At 39.4% G+C, this 17,001-nt stretch overlaps 1 protein-coding gene across 3 annotated transcripts in view; it reads left to right on the forward strand.

Moving 5' to 3' along the window:
* The window catches only part of fam13b (family with sequence similarity 13 member B), an 89,528-nt gene that overhangs the window by 61,751 nt on the left and 10,776 nt on the right, over positions 1-17,001 (forward strand). For all 3 annotated transcript variants that reach the window (XM_059346904.1, XM_059346906.1, XM_059346905.1), the window contains exons 8-16: positions 3,180-3,224; positions 7,170-7,265; positions 9,022-9,169; positions 11,550-11,647; positions 13,502-13,559; positions 13,998-14,127; positions 15,012-15,285; positions 15,422-15,563; positions 16,288-16,369. In XM_059346904.1, the coding sequence (XP_059202887.1) occupies positions 3,180-3,224; positions 7,170-7,265; positions 9,022-9,169; positions 11,550-11,647; positions 13,502-13,559; positions 13,998-14,127; positions 15,012-15,285; positions 15,422-15,563; positions 16,288-16,369 (1,073 nt within the window). The remainder of the gene's footprint in view (positions 1-3,179; positions 3,225-7,169; positions 7,266-9,021; positions 9,170-11,549; positions 11,648-13,501; positions 13,560-13,997; positions 14,128-15,011; positions 15,286-15,421; positions 15,564-16,287; positions 16,370-17,001) is intronic.

The raw sequence follows: 17,001 nt of genomic DNA on the forward strand, positions 1-17,001 counted from the left end.
AAGTGAGTTAATGTTGTGTGAGATAGTGAGTGTGTGTGTGTGTGGGGGGGGGGGTCTGTGTAGTGGAAAAAAGTACAAGACTGATTTGTCATGTACATGAACCAAAAGTGCTTTGCAAGTAACTGTTTTCTTCTGCGTTTAAAGCATGTTTATTTTAATGACTATAGCTATAAAAGAACACCCTCCACCTTGAGACATAATCAAAACCTTTTCAGAACCACTTTCTACTACAATCAGGGACCCAGAATACTGAGTCCTATCTGCCCTTCATGGCATCCTCAGCAGGGACGAGAAGCCCAAAGGGCCCTGTAAAGGGTGCCATGTATGGTCCTTGAGGGCTCAACTGATGCTGCTAGAAATGTTATCTTAGCTGCTGCTTAGTGAGCTGGTGGAGGGCAGGAGCACCCTGAAGGCTACAGCAACGATTTTAGTTCACGTCTTCAGGGGTAAACTGGTGTAAGATCAGACATTATCTCTGCTACTTAAGGCACGGGGAGATTATGTAACGTCCTTGAGGACCCTATCAAGGATCTATTGTTAGTGATGCAGCCACCCAGCAAGACACTTTAGGGCACAACTCAGTGGGAGAGCCCAGGCTGTCAGATGGTATCAGTGCTTCGAACGGTCAGTCGCTGCTGTAGAAGAGCCTGCGGGGTGCGTTCCTGTGTAAAGGCCAGTTTTCTGTACTGACTAACAGGAGAGAGAGTTTCAAATGACAAAGGGCCTTTTTAAACTCAGTCCAGATCATTTGACACTCCATGTATTTGGAGAAGGGTTCCAACAATTAATTACCAGCTATTTTGATCAGTCAGTTTGAGGTTTTGTGTTGTTTTTTAGTTGATTCCAGCTTCATACATGTGAATATTTTCTGGTTTCTGTACCATTCTATGGAAGTATACTGGATATCTTTGGGTTATGGGTAGAACAAGACATTTGAGGACATTCTTTTATGGCTTCGGTAAACACTGATCGACATTCTTCAGTATTTTCAGACACTATTTTTTCTCAATTAATCTATTAGTCTATAAGTTAATGGTCTACAATGGACCGATTCATTGACAATAAAATAGCAGTTAGTTGCAGCCCTGTTGCAAAGAGATGGACATTATAAATGCTGACCTTACACAAAGTCAGAAGCTTTTCACTTTTCATTACTTCCTCACACCTACATTTTTTGTTTGGACTATTTCTTTTGGCAGGCTTACTGTTTGATCTCACTTCTCTTTGTATCCATCACACACACATTCACAATCAAGGTAACAGTGTCGGAAAGGGAAATGTGAGGTGCTTGTTACTTTCAAAGCCAGGAAGAAATCGAAGGAGTACGGGATGAGATTAAAGAGGAATGTAACGTTGTGGAGAAAAGAGAACTTGAGAGAAAGTAAGGCAAAGTGTTGATGATATGAAAAAAGTGTGATTGTATAGAATGAGAGAAAGGGAGGAAGAGTTAGAGGAGAATGATCAATAAAGTAGAGAGAAAATGTAAGATGGAGAGAAACAAAAGGAACTAAGGGCAGAAAAGAGAGTCGGATGGTAAGAATAGAAACAAGAAACAAGTCAAGGATGAGAAGAAAAGATGGAGAAAGAAGAATAAAGATGGAGGGCGTTATCGTCTCCTATCTGCCATTAATAATTCAGTCTGTATCGATCTACCTGAGGACTTCTTACTGCATTGAGAGTGTGTATGTTTTTTTTTGTTAAAGAACCAATATACATCCTCACAAAAGGTTGTGTAACGTCAGCTGCTTTTTTTCTAATGAGATAAGTTTGACCCCCTGAGTCTCTCACACACACACACACACACACACACACACACACACACACACACACACACACACACATTATATATATAAGATGTACTCGTGCACTTGGGCATAGTGTGAATGACCTTGTGTGTAGGAGTGTTATATAAATCTGGAGTCCTGACGTGCCTGACAGTGTGTGTGTGTGCGTGTTTGTGAGGCCAGCGGCAGGGTGCTGAATCAACGGACACATCTGAGCCGCCTCCCTCTTTCATGCCACAGACACACACACACGCACATACACATTTCCTTGCTTATGAAAGAACATCGAAGAATAAATGAGTTGACACACACACACCCCTCTATCTGATCAGCAGCAGCAGGGTAGCAGAGCAGAGCTCTGTAGTCTAAATAACCATCTGCCCACCCAGAGCGGCGCCAGTGAAACTTTGTGTGTGTGTTTTGGTGCATGCATGAGATTGTCATTTGGCTCAAGGGATCTTGGATTAGGAGATAACTGCAGTGGGAACATAAACTCATCCTGCTAACTTGCACACTTTCTGCATTACATACTGGTTCACCACTACTGCTCAATACTCTCTGAAATGTGCACATCTACCTGTTTTTATGCACTTGATTACAAAGCAAATTTTCCAATTGCACAAAAGAAATTGCGGAAATTCTGAAAAATCATGAAAATATCGCTTGGCTGAGATTTGCAACAGGCAACAAGCTCCACAGAGCCAGCTACCCTGTCGTTTTTGATAGACTGAGGGTGCTAAAATAATCATTAACATGCATAAATGATGTTTTATGTAGTGCTTCAGGCTGCATATTGTGGCACCGTTTATTTTCCCCTCCGCGGGCCATGGCTTTCAGAGTATGACGCATGGCACTGCATCTCTGTGATAACAGATATAGCAAATAAAGAATGACGTACATGAGGCATATGACTTCAACGTCTAGAGAAAGAGATGGAAAAAAGCTCCTGATCGCTCCGCACAGATCGGATATAACCGTTCTCAGATTAATACATAAAACACACATGAATGTCACATTTACATCCAGGTTTCTACATTTTTTCACCGTTTGAAGTTGGACGGGCACTTGGTTTTCGGTTTTCCGACTCCTGAATTGGTTCCCCATACTCCTAATAATCGTATAACGGTAGTGGATGGACGCAAACACTTATTCCCATTTTCTTTTGTCTATTTTCTCCTCGTCCAGTAAAAATTTGCATTAAAAATGTGATCTTCTCACACACATGGTATGCAAAGATGTGTTCATGGCTATTGTCATTCCCTGTTTTGGCTCTTGCTGCCTGACGCCCTCCAAGGTCATTTCATGTCAGTATGGGGAGGGAGTCGAGGAGTACGTGATGTTCTAACCATGTTGTCCTTTCTCTCTCTCTCTCTCTCTCTCTCTCTCTCTTTATAGCTCCCACCTCTCCCCCATATCCATCCTGCCTGCTGACTCTGCTGAGTAAGTACACACGCACACACACTCCAGTAATTTACTCACTCACAATAATGTACATAGGCACTTCTTTATGTGCACTCACTGTAAAAAAACAAAGATATATACACCTGAAATTCCAGCGACACAATGAAACTGTTATCGGAGAAGTAATTTCAATGTTCAATCCTAAAGCAAGCAGTTATATCCTGCAAATCTTATTTAGAGAAAAAACTGGTAAGAGAGAGACAACCAGGAAGTGTGTAGAGCGAGTAAAGGGCCATCAGCTCGAGAGGCAGATACAATCACATGAATCAAGAGAGAAGAAGAGCAGGCAGCACTGAGACGGAGGTTAGGAGGAAGTGATAAGAAGGAAAGAGGAAAGCCGGCCTTGCGTTTTGATTATCAAGCTAAACTAAAGCATTCTGCACAGCTCGGTGTTTTCAAAGTCCTAAGGACGTGGACTCAGCAATCACATGACTGTCAGGCCTCGACCTCTTTGCTGCATCACATGGAAACAGAATAATAAAATCCTTTTCTATGGTGCTTTACATTAATAATGTAAGTCTACTGATCTGAAGGCTTCAGGGCACAAACACAAGATGCCTCAGGTCTCAGGAATAACAAGAAAACTGAAAGTCAGTACTAATTCAGTTTAATCAAATTACAAACAAAGGGAACAACGTGGCAGAAAATGAATCTTGCCAAAGTTATCAAATTTAGTTTGACTATTTGCATTTGTTGACATCAAAATATTAACAGTTAAACTGCTTATTATTTTCTTAATTATACACTTAATTGTTATTTCTATGAATTGACTGAAAATAATGAAAAATGCTTCACTATTTCCTGAATCTTGATATAACACGTTTGTTTTGACTGACAAGGAAAAGAGGCCAAAATCCTCACAATTCCTAAGTTTGTTTGTTTTTGTTTTTAATAATTACTGCAATAATGAATCATTTATTGAATTTGTTCCTGAGGAACTACTAAGCTTTTATTTTGTAAAAATACAAAGCATGCTGTGAAATATGAAGGAAGTCACCCTGAAGAGAAATGTTGTTAAACTTAATCTGGATAAATGGAAGCGGTGCAAGATAAAAAAATTTTTTTTAATTTTAAATTAGTTATTTTTAAGCAGCCGGGTGGATGATATTTAGTAGTACACTAGTCTTCCTAACTTGTAGGGAAAACAGATGTTATTTTGATTTCATTCTCCAATAATTTGACTATCTTCAAGATGTTATGCGAGTACATCAACATTTCCAGAAATCCATTCGCTGGCTGCAGAGACCTTGGCTGCAGTGTTGTGTCTCTGAGTGATTTATGTCTTCGCTCTCTTCGGGCTACCAGGATGTGTTCAAAAGGCCTCTCCTTTGTTGGGAAGCAGGAAATGATTTACACAAAATTTAAACGACAGCAGCAAAAACACACTGTGCTCCTCTCGACCGTGTTTGTGTGAAAGAGAAACCGACATGTGCATCATCTTTTACTGTCTGTGTGTTTGTATGTGATGGATAGTACTTTTTAGGAGAGCTTTAGAGATAGAGTTGCTGTGAAGGTGAAGGAGGGCTTGTGGCCCAGTGCACAGTTTCTGTGGGTGTCTGTCTGATAGATATTCTCACTTACACACACACTTTTATCAGTCCTCAGCCACACCTTTATGAGTTTGACCTTAAATGGTCATTGATTTAAAGCCCAAACACAGTTATGTTTCAGCTCCAAGTCTTCCATTTCAAACTATGTAACTTAGCAGTATGATCTGGCATATATACAATAACAAAGTGAAGCCTTATTCTGATGTCTTGAGTGGACAAAAATGTCACCGTCCAAAAAAACTGCCATAAAAGCATATTTTAAAAAATCCACTTTCACTGAGTTCAGTTATTTAACCTACATCAGTCGTGATCAAATTATTTTTTACAGTTTATTTACATAATGCCACTGGTGTATTTATTTGAAAAAACATGGAAATGTATTTATTTTCTGCAAACTAAGTGCTATTATTTCAGTCTGGAATATGTAATTGAATGTAAAAATATTTTAAAGATAGATAGAAAATGCTACAAATTATTTTCCACTTTCACTGAGGTAAATTTAAAACCAACGTCAGGCCAAATAATAATAACTACCAAATATTCATTCATTTTCAGAATTAGAACCCTTTTAATGCCAATGTTTGTTTAACTGAAGCTCCTGATGTTTGGTTGTTTGTTTGTTTTTTTGCTTAAATTATTTAAAAATTCAAAATTGAAAACCCAAAAATGTCCCTAGCATAGCAAATGATAAAAATAAATGTAAAGACTAGAAGGATTTTGGGGGAACATTAATAAAACAAGATGCAGTGACGAAGTGTGAACCATCAGGAGCAGCAGGTGCTGTGGAGGAGTGTGAACAGAGCTGGGAGATGTCTTTTTTTTTTTACCTCAACTTTTGCTGCTGTTTCAGCTGCAGGAGAAAACAAAGCCAAGAGAGACGTCAGGATAAATAAGGGAGGGATACTCGTGGTCGAGCAAGTTTAATAAAATCTCAGTAGAGCCTGTGGATCAACTGTCACGTGGGTGTAGGAGAGGTCAGAGTGTGTCTGCTGCTGTTACCTTTTATAGGCTGTAATGTCCTCTCCTCTCTCCTCCCTGGCTTCTAGATTAAGCATTATTAATCCTTTCAGAACCTGACTGGGTTTTTTGACTTCATAAGGACTGAAAAGAAGCCATTTCAGTGATTATTAGACTCTCGGAATACATTCCTGTATTTGGCATGAAGATAAATACATCAATTTGTCATTTCAAGCTGCAGTCATTAATTGATTAGTAGAGGTCTTTCTGTTCATGAAAAGAGGCTGATGACAGGTAGGAGGTAGGATTATGTGAGGAGGCTTACATGTGGTTCCAGATATGAAGGTTTTAACCTGCACATCATCACTACGTTGCTACTTAAACCTCATTCTGAAAACAGAGATCTTAATTAAATGGGTGAACAATGCACTAAGCTTATTGGATTCAGTGTAACAGAAGAAAAGAGCACATAAATTAATCTCCTGCAGAGACGATTCAATAAATGAGCACAGTGGAGGGCATTACACATCATTGAACCCTAATGTAGAACATTTATTTGGCTGGTAAAACATTAAGATGATTGGGTTTTATTCTGGAAATTGGATTGTTTGACAGATTACAAAATATGAAGTATTATATTTTTACTTTTGGATTCTTGTTGGTGGACATTGCAGTTAAAAAATGAAAAGTACTTGCAGAAAATACCAATTTTAGTACAATGTACATTTATTTTAATGGTTAATTTTCATCATTTTCAAGTACAAAATTCTATATTTAGTAGAAACTTCTGGCTTTGCAATATTAACTGAATTATGGTTTTAAACAATTTTTTCGAATGCACCACAGTTTAAAGACAACCAGCAGTATTCATGATTTTATTATGGCCATAGCCATAGTTGGTAAGTTAGAGGATCTGAAGTATTAAAATTGAATGACAAAATGACAAAAACAATGTTTGATAACTGCATGAATGGGACTCAACAAGCCTTTTACATGCATATTGAGTCTAAAGGTAACCTAAGATTACCTTGAGAGATTATATCTGTGGATGTTTTTGATGAATCTTATCCAAAGTACTTTAGTAAACCTTTGGCTGTGTCCCTGTGCACACAATCACTGTAAAGTTTTACAGTTTGCCCTCATTACAGTTGAACTAAACTAATTCCAGTGGAGGAAATTTAACACATGGACCACCTCCAGGTAACCTTGTGAAATTATATTAGAAACTAAATCTTTTAACAGTTTGATGTCGGCTGGGGTCACCCTAATAAACTAAATACTGAATTCAAGGTATCATAAAGAACTGTTAGCCTGCCTTTGTTTGAAACTAGGACACAGCACAAAACTTTGCTTTTTCAGCAAAACTAAATACATCATCACACAGTTAAAAACAAGTGTTTTTTTCTATTTTCCGAAGGATAATCCAGCGAACCATCAGGGCTGCAGTGGAGCAGCACTTCTTCGATCTGAAAACCTCCATCGACCAAGACCTCAGCAACTATGACAGCCAGGGGTGAGTCTGCGTGCACACACATTAACATTCACATACAAAGTGAATCAAGTGTAAGAACATATTTACACTGCAAACCTGCAGGAACAACCTGTTGTGTTCTGCGTCTTTACTCTGTGCACCTGCTGGTGGAAACATGCGTTACACAGATTCCTCAGCGGTTGGAAGTGACATCAGATGACTTTTAAGATCCATATTTGTCAGAGCGAACATTATGTACAAAGGCACAAAGCCAGCCAGATGGCTCGGGTTACCGGTAAACATGTTGACAGCTGTGATGTTAATTAGCAAATTCTACATGTTGAAGGTAGCAGCTGTTCGGTGGTCAGTAACCTCTAAGACATAACAGCATGTCCAGGAGTTTTAAACTGCTTTCTAAAACAGGCAGCGGCATGTATGTTAACGGTCAGTGTTTTGACCTTTAGGCATTCCTTTAAAAAGCTGCCCTGAAGACCTTTGAGGACAAATAAGGCAAGGTCAAAAAAACTGCCATAAAATGATGTTTTTATTATTATTATTTGTGGAAGTGGAATCTTTTATCCACCTTAAATCCTGTTCATAACTGTCCAATATTCATTCATTTTCAGTATTTTAAATGCCAGTTTGTTTTCTGTATACTAAATGCTCAGGGGATTGTTTTGTTTTTTCACAGCCTGACATTGATTTTTTCTGCAGTGTGAGATTTAAAGAATAAAAACCTCCCCTCTTGGACAAAAATGTCCTCTAATGTCTCCTAAAATTGTTAATAAAAATCCTATGCATTAAAATTATTTCCACTTTCAGTAATTTTAATATTTTTTTTATAAACAACCAGTTATTTTACTTATTATCAGATTATCAGAATTTCAACTCTTTAATGTTTTTTAAAGAGTGCTTTTACATAACCCCACAATCATTTTTGTTATTTTATATCAAACAGATGGGTGAATTTTTGTTTTCATGACTGTGGGATTAAAAAAGGTGCTTTTAATGTGGGTCACAGGGGACATGTTTGTCCCTGACGCCTGGATTCCACTGGATGCGTAACGACTCCGACAGGGGTCTGTCCGCAACGGCTGCGTATCTACGCAGTCCGTCAACACCCACCGGATCCGTCTGTGTCGGAGCTGTTGCGGACAGCAGAGTCCCGAGGACGCACGAGATCTCGCGAATTCACGCCTAATCAATTGATATAACTGGAAGATAATCAACATCTCCTCGTTAATGACTGGAGACAAATCCAGCGACTCCGTCTTAACGAGCGCTAACGAGGTTGGCCGGCTTGTTAACGAGCCGGCCGGCCTCGTTAGCGAACCCGAGGTATTTTATTTTGAAAATATACCGGTGTTTTATTTTGTGTCTGTGCAAGACTTCCTGTCCCGAACGATCTGCTCTGTGCTGAATTTATGCGTAGTGCTCCGTCGTCCGACAAAAATAGAAGCTCTGCGCAAGTGTTGCGAGGGCTGTCGGATGGCCCTGCGTTGTCGGACTCATTACGCAGCGGATCTGCAGTCGGTGGAATCTCACACATTGATTATAATGGATGCGTAACGGCTCCGACGACGGATCTGCAGCCGTTACGCATCCAGTGGAATCCAGGCGTAAGGGTCTGAGTGTCAAACCGTTTGTTAGAGACTCGTTATAGGGACTGCGCTTGAAATTGCAAAATAAATAAAAAACTCACTTCCTTCCCAAAATGTATTTAAAAAAACACATTTTAATCCAAAAACTAAAAAGCGTTTAGTAATTTTCTATTATTATTTTTTCTTCTTTTGTCCAGGATGAGTCCCAGTGAGCCTGCAGACCAGGGATGCCATGGAGATGAAGAGCAACAAACAGACCCTGAGGACAGTCCCTGTGACACAGAAGGGGAGACCCCACTCACGCCAACCGAGCAGCACATACATCAAAGCCAGAAAGACACACAGGTCTGTAGGAGACACAAAACACATATACACAAGTTAAGCTGCACACACTCGAACACACATTAGTCGTTTTCTCACGTGGATGGCCAAATTTATCCGATTTATACATTACACTGCCATCTCCTGAGGAAAGTGCGCTTATGCAGCTTTGTTTATTCTCTTAACCAGTTGATAGAAACTTCCCTAATTCACATTTTCTTTAATGCGGCATTTAAAAAACTTTGCTTCAAAATTACTGTTTTGGGTCAAACCCTCATAGGCATGAAATACACACATCCTAGAAACCGCGAAGAATCATCAATGTTCAATGTTTCTCTCTCTCCCACACACACACACACACACACACACACACACACACACACACACACACAGTGCTGATTTCCCTCAAAAACATTCACATACACAGATCCTGACCAGTTGCTGTGTGGGCTGGCAGCATATTTCCCATAACGAACCTCGTTCCTGTCTCAGTCTGTCAGTTCATTCCGAGGCTGAATGTTAGATTTTATCAGCACAGTCCATCTTTGTTCTGCTCCGATTGGCTACAATAGGTGGAATGTTTCCAGGATAGCCAGCAGAGATGACAACAGACCTGTTTTACAAATGTACACAAGGATTAATGAGAACGCTGAGACACAGGCTGTGTTTTGTTCTTGGTTACTTAAAGTCACAAGGGGATTACATCAGGCTGAATTAGACTGTAAAATTATTGCAGCTCAGTTTGAAAGTGAAATTTCCTCAGTGTCGGCCGGATCACTTACACTTTTTACACCCTCTGTATTATATTGATTCATATTTGTTTTCTTCACATTTTGGTGAAAAATGGACGACCAAAGGTAAGATCACATTCTTTAAATCACAGTGAAAGAGATAAAAGAATTATGTTTCAATAGTGCCACACTTGCATCCATAATCCATCCAAATGTTTTTCTTAATTTCTAATATTTGCCATTAAAGCAAAATCATGGAATGCTATTTCAGTCAATATTATATTTAAAAAAATACACCTATGAAATAAAGAAATATGGAAATAAATCCTAAAATAAAGAAATTAGGGGGGAAAAAAATCTAAATTCATGTAAACATAAATATTTAAATGATTCAACATAAATTAAAAAATAAATAAATGATAAAACATAAATAAATAAAATATTTCACAAAAGTTAATTCAATTTTTTAGGAGGTAAAAGTAGTCATTTTTAAAACAAAAAGCAATTTATTGATCTATTTATTGATTGATAGAAATTTATTGACTATATTGACCCTTTAATCCCTCAATTTTTCATTTTCTATTTATTTATTTATCTCAGCAAGAGTCACAAATATATATTTTAGGCAGCCTTGTTACAGTAGAAGTACAGTAGTAGTAGCAGTGACCATTTTAGCATCCAGACGGCAGGAGCGAGGTGATGAGCAGACAACATGGCAGACAGACTGAGAAGTGTCCTGGAACCGATGAGGAACGTGTCACCTCTTTAAACAATAATCTGGGTCTTTAAATAGATCAGCTAAAGAATGACAGCAATGCCCGTGTGCCAAACAACAAAACACACACCATTTCCTCGCTTTACAGTTAAAATGCCAGAGTGACATGTGCTTTATGTCATTTATTCCACAGTCATGCGCCACCATAACTTTTCATTTCTGACAAACATAACATAAACAATGAAGTGTGGCTGTTTAGAGCTCTAAATCATAAATAATTCTGTAGCATTAGTTATTAGTCGGTTCACGATTACAGTCAAACGTACTAGTTTTAGTTACATAGTGAATAAAGGTTAGCAGTTGTGATGGTTAACCCCACTACAAAAATACCTCATTGTTTCCTTGGTAATTGTGGTGCAATCATTTTGAATGGTAATGTGTAGGCTGGGGCTCAAAGCACAAAAGCCCTGTGTTCACTGATAAAGGAAGTGAAACATGATGACGTGTGTAGTTTCTAAAAGTAGAGATACACCTGTGTAGGTAGGATTTGTTTCTCTTCTTGCCCATTCATATATTTTCCTCTGCTCTACTTTTTTTGTTCAACCCTCTGATTTTCATTCATTAAAACAATAACTATAATATAATTTCTAATTTTACTTTCACTATACATGATTGAGAGAAGGCACAGTATGTTTATAGGGTGACAAATGCCACAGCTAGGGGTGACTGTGAGACTCCTTTCTCTTCTCCCTTTTCTTTTTTATGTTGCGTTTTTTACTTTTTTGGAGCAAGGTCAGTCGTGAGCTACTTGATCATTTTGGTTTGGATGGTGGTTTACTTTCCTATCTGTTGTGATATCTTTGTGAATATAGAGAACACTTGTATGTTGTTTGTGTTTTTGTTTTGATAAAAATCGTTAACATCTATTAAAAAAGAAATTGCTGTTTCCCTCTTGCAGGATTCGTTGGACTCTGGCGCCACCCTGGAGGAGAGCTCTGGAATGGACCTGGACGCAGAGGCTGTCAGAGATGCTGAGAACAACATCAACACTGCCAGGTGAGTGTCAGTTTGATGTCAAGGCTTAAGTTGCACCTTTTATCAGGAATATACAAGAAAAGTTATTAGCTACAGATGAAAACATGCTTTTTTCTACCACTTTTTACCACGTGTAGGCTTTTTTTTTTTGCACTGCTCTTAAGCTGTAAGAACATATAAACAATGTGAGGAGCATCTGGACGAGCTGACACACGGCACCAGGGACGAGGGGAGCGTGTTGGAACGCGGCTGCTTTAACTTATCAATACAATTTTCACACGATAGCCCATCTACCATATCCACAGCTGTAATCATCATCTGTTTATTGACCCTGAACAGTGGAAAAGAAATCAATAACACAACAATAGTTGTAAAAATAATAGTTTTGAACACCCTTCATGCAACTAAAAACACACATTCTTTACTGTTGGATCAGGGATTGAACATCAGCTGGTTCAGACATGTAAGAGGTCTGAAGTTAAGAGCCCGGGGTCTTTGCTATAGGCTTGTGTTATTATTATTATTATTATACATTATAAGATAAGATAAACCTTTATTAGTCCCTTGATGGGGAAATTGCACTAATTGTTACCAAGTTTACAGCAACAACGATAGCAGAAAGAAGGATCCATAAAAACGGGTGGTATAAACAATAGCACAAATATAACATAAATATAAATATTAAATAAACAAGGGGAAAGTATAGAACAATATAACAACAAATATAATTACAGAAACGTTATTTAAATGTTACCAGAAGGATTAAAAGTTCACATGAAGGCTGTGATATGTGTTAATAAAAACAGTATGTATTCAACTATAGTAAGTTTTTTCTTAAGCTTTTTATGCATTATGTGAAATAGAAAGTTTTAAGTCAAACAGCTTTTCTTTGGGAGAATACCCAAACCGTAATGACTGTACAGTACCTTCAGAAATCCAGGGAAAACTCGGGTTTAGTATCAAGACCAGAAGTAAGAGTTCAGTACCATAGAACATATTAGGCTTTATTTGAATGAGCAGATGAGTGTAAGCCATGTACAGTACAAGAAGGAGGACTTCTTTCTTTCCCAGACAGAAATGTATTTTCTCAAACACATGCAGGGTTGTTGTCTTGCTCTGATCACTTGACACCTCAAATCACTTCGACATGCTGTCTCAGCTGGAGCTCGTTTTTACGCTGAAACAGACCTTTATTATCTCTGCGTCTCACACACACATACACACACATTAACTCACACTGCATGCTCTTGTAGTTTTAACACCTCATACGTCACACTGTATCATGCCTCCAGGTTGTGATTGTTAACGAGCACAGTTAATGTACCATGGCTCATGCGGCATGCAGTGTTAAATTGTAAAAAAATGAATAAACGGTTCGGGACGCCAGAGCTTAAACGCTGTTTCATACCTCTTCAAGAAAAATGGGTTAAGGTTAATCAGTGGGATAAAACGATCAATAGACACAGCATTGATTTTAGTTGTAACAAATGTGAGATTTTCCAACAGTTGAAGGAGCAGCTCTATGAGTTTTTCCCACAGTAAAACATTCACGTCGTGGAGAGGCTTTTAGTTGTGATACTGTTTCTGCAGCTTAACAATGAGTCAGGAAAACGACAAATAAGGTTCAAGATTTAAGCACACTTTGCTGGATTTACTAACACAGCAATAAACAATACATCAGTTTTGAATATCTGAGCAAGAATATCTAAAAGGCATGTCACTTAAAAATACAATTTCGGGAAATTCTGAAATTTTGTTGACTTTTAGTCATAGCTCGTTTTTGTTAAATAATTTGTAAACTGTTTAATATGGATATGTTTTTGTTTTTTCACTTGTATTTGCAGTTATTTTTTCAAGTTTGTCTTCTGTTTCTAGGCAGGACAATCAACCCTGTGACAACATGGAGCAGACTCAGACTGACACCATAAGCTGTGTAAGTATAAAAAAGAGGGTGTGTGTGTGTGCGTGTGTGTGCGTGTGTGTGTGTGTGTGTGTGTGTGTGTGTGTGTGTGTGTCTGTGTGTGTGTGTGTGTGTGTGTGTGTGTTTGTGTTCTGGCACTAAAATGGTTTCTGAGTTGATTTAATTTCCAAAGGAGCCTTTGAAGTTTTAATTTAATTTAATTTAATTTAATTACAAGCACCGAAGAATGACAACTGGGGATCTTTAGATAACATTTAGCAAAAAAATAACTTCAAGGAAATGCCATAATATGTCTCCCATTTGTACATTCCTTTGTTTGTTCCAATTTAATTAATTTATCTTTCTGTCTTCCATCCCTGCTCTCTCCCTGCTGTTCTGTAATTATCTTGAATTATATTTTTATCTTTTCTTTCCCTGTTTTTTAATCTCTCCCTTTTTCTCCTCCTGCAGGATTCAGGTTTACGCCACTGTGATCAGAATGCCAACACCAGCAAGACCAACAGGAACCACCTGACGCCATGCCACCCAAACTCTGGCCATAACCCCCACCTCCAGCTCTTCCCCGACAACCAGTGGGAAGGTAAGGCACATGGGGGAAAAGTTTCACACTAAAACAGACTGACCCTTTCCACAGTTCCCTATTTTATGTGATTTTTTGGGGTCTGCAAAACTCAGAACTATAAGGAAATAAACTTAAATATCTTACACGATTCAGGAAAAACTTCAATGACTGAACGAATGTTGAAGAGTGAAGTTCTTATGAATGATTGACCTCACTGCTCCTCGTCTCTCCCTGTCCCTCCTCCTTCTCCTTCCTCCCACTTGTCCTACTTCCATTCAAACAGCGTCACCTTCCCATCTCCACCTCCCTCCCATAGACTTCTCATGTATGCATCTACAAAAAGAAGGTCAAGGTAAGTTGTCACATATCTAGACGCCCCTCCACCAGCCTACCTTCTCCTTTCTCACATTTTAAAAATGTGCTTGTGTGATCATGAATAAACCCCTGCATGTAAAAACACTCCTCTAACACAGCTGGCGGGCTGTTTTTCCTCCTCATTTTTGCTCTTCCCCTCTTGCGACAGGGTCAGTGGGCGGATTGATCGGGACACCTTTTCCTCTCTGAAAACACTTTTTTTTCCTGACTCTGCTTCTCTGTTTCTCACCCCTGTCTCATTATCGTCACTACCTTCCCTTTGTTTCCCCTTGACTCAGCTCATTAGCATAGCGCTGACAGTCGAGACACCGTTAATTAGGCGAGGAGTGACTCAGCAGGGTACCGAAGACGAAAATGAATTTGTTGTTGAATGTGTCTGCCTCCTCCCAGGCAGCTTTTGTCTTATTGATACGTGTAATACTCTTGTTAGTATTACTTTTAATTATTAAGTTTATCTTTTCTCTCCCTCCTCTCCTGACCTCTGTTAACTCCCTCTGACTCTCCTCTTTTTGTTTCTGTCTCTCCAGACCCCGTGCCTGCTTTCAAATCCTGGCAGGACGACAGCGAGAGCGGAGAGGCACAGCTCTCCCCGCTGGCCGGTCGCATGGTTCCTCTCCCTCCGCTTCTCCTGGAGGAGGAAGGCGAGGAGGATGAGGGGGAGGGAGGGCAGGAAGCCTCCCCCTCCTCTTCCCGCTCCCACCCTCACCTCCTGGCGCGGCGCTTTCTGGACTTTGGAGGGCACGGTGCCCAGCGGTTTCTCCAGCAGGACCCGGACGCCACCTCACCCACCAAAGCACAGAGGTACGGTCCAGCTGACTCACCAGCATCGATTTTAGATTCTGTTTATGGGTTTATGCTGTTTAATCAGTCAAATTAGAGCATACATGTGTGCATTTTTAGCAGTTCCTTCATCTTTTTGTGTCTTCTGTCACTCCAGGCCACGGCGGGCATCATTTGGCTCCAAAGAGGCGATGAGAGGAGGAGATTCAGTGACCCACCAACTCACCAAGAAGCTTCAGCACCTGAAGAAGAAAATCAAGCAGTTTGAAGAGCAATTTGAGAAGGAGAGGAACTACAAGGTAAAAAAAATAGCTCCCTTTCTATCCCTGAAATGTTTAGGAACATTTCCTGCCTGGGATTGTATGTCGTGCCAATTTTCCACCTCAAGACTTCGTACCATTTCAGGGAAAATGCCAGTAATTTAATGGGAACTTTGTGTGTAGATATGTAACGTTACTCTAGAATATATAATATATAATAAGATATATACTGATTGTTTGCATTATCGAGCAGAACTCAACTAGTTTAAAAATAAAGCATTTATCAGAAGCAAAACATCACCTCACATCTCCACACCATCAAACCTTCATCCTTCCTACCTTAACTTGCTCTGACTCCTTTTTGTCTTTCCAAAGCTCAATACCACTTGTTCATGTCCAGTACTGATAATATCAATTGTAAGGATCCTAACCTATCCGTCTAAAATTCATGCTCAAACTGTGAAACAAATTCCCTGCTCCTCTAAAGGAAGCAGCCTACAACATGACACAGTAAGACTATATTGCTGCTTTTTCCACACACACAACTTGAAGCAGCATTTTTGATTGGTCAGCACCATTGAAACATTAAAAAAAAAAAAAAAAAATCTCTTTTCCAAGAGAGACCTAGAAAGCAGCATAAAAAGAGACAAGTTACTGATTTGTTGCATTCATAAAAGCAGATCACTGTAGTCCGTAGAAAAATGAACTTGATTTAGAGTTTATGTAAAAACACCAGTTCTCTGTCGTCCTCTCCTCTCTGCAGCCCTCTCACGGAGACAAGGCAGCTAACCCCAAAGTCCTCAAATGGATGACCGACCTCACAAAGATCCGCAGGCAGATTAAAGGTAGAACCACTTTTCTTTTTTCTTTCTTTTCCTGTGAAAGAAAGAATGTGCATTTGTGTGTCGGGGTTAGAGTGTCTGTGTGCCATCCTGTTCCACGCTGGACAGCTTGACCCCCCCCACTCCAGACCTTTGACCTTTGTAACAACATCGCATGTTTGCTGGTCTAACACACACACACAGACACGCTCATGCCAGGTTGACGTGGCTCTCACATGCGTTGCTCCCACCCTCCAGTGTGCTGGTGCGTCCTTGTGAACCCACATTCATTATCTCTGCAGTGAATTCAGTGAGGTGAAACGGTGGATCAGACTTTCGGTTATACATAAATGGATAATATTTTTAAATATGGAGAAATAAAGTTTTAAAAAAAGAATCTATTTTAATATCAGAATTAAAATTGAGGCAGCAGAAGTTTTTGTTTTTGCCCGTTAGAAAGGCCAAACCCAGCTATAGAAAAGTAAAATATTAAATATCTGATCTATAGATATTTCTACACTTTCGTTTCTCTTGTGCATCGTTTCACCAAACTGAACGAGCCCCATGACACTCGTCCACCCTCCATGTGAGGTGACGGCTCTCCTTGTCGGAGAACGCAGTGGCCGAAACATTTCTCACTCTGTTTCAAATCAAAA

The sequence above is a fragment of the Centropristis striata genome, chromosome 12 (genome assembly GCF_030273125.1).
Source record: "Centropristis striata isolate RG_2023a ecotype Rhode Island chromosome 12, C.striata_1.0, whole genome shotgun sequence".
NCBI lineage: Eukaryota > Metazoa > Chordata > Actinopteri > Perciformes > Serranidae > Centropristis > Centropristis striata.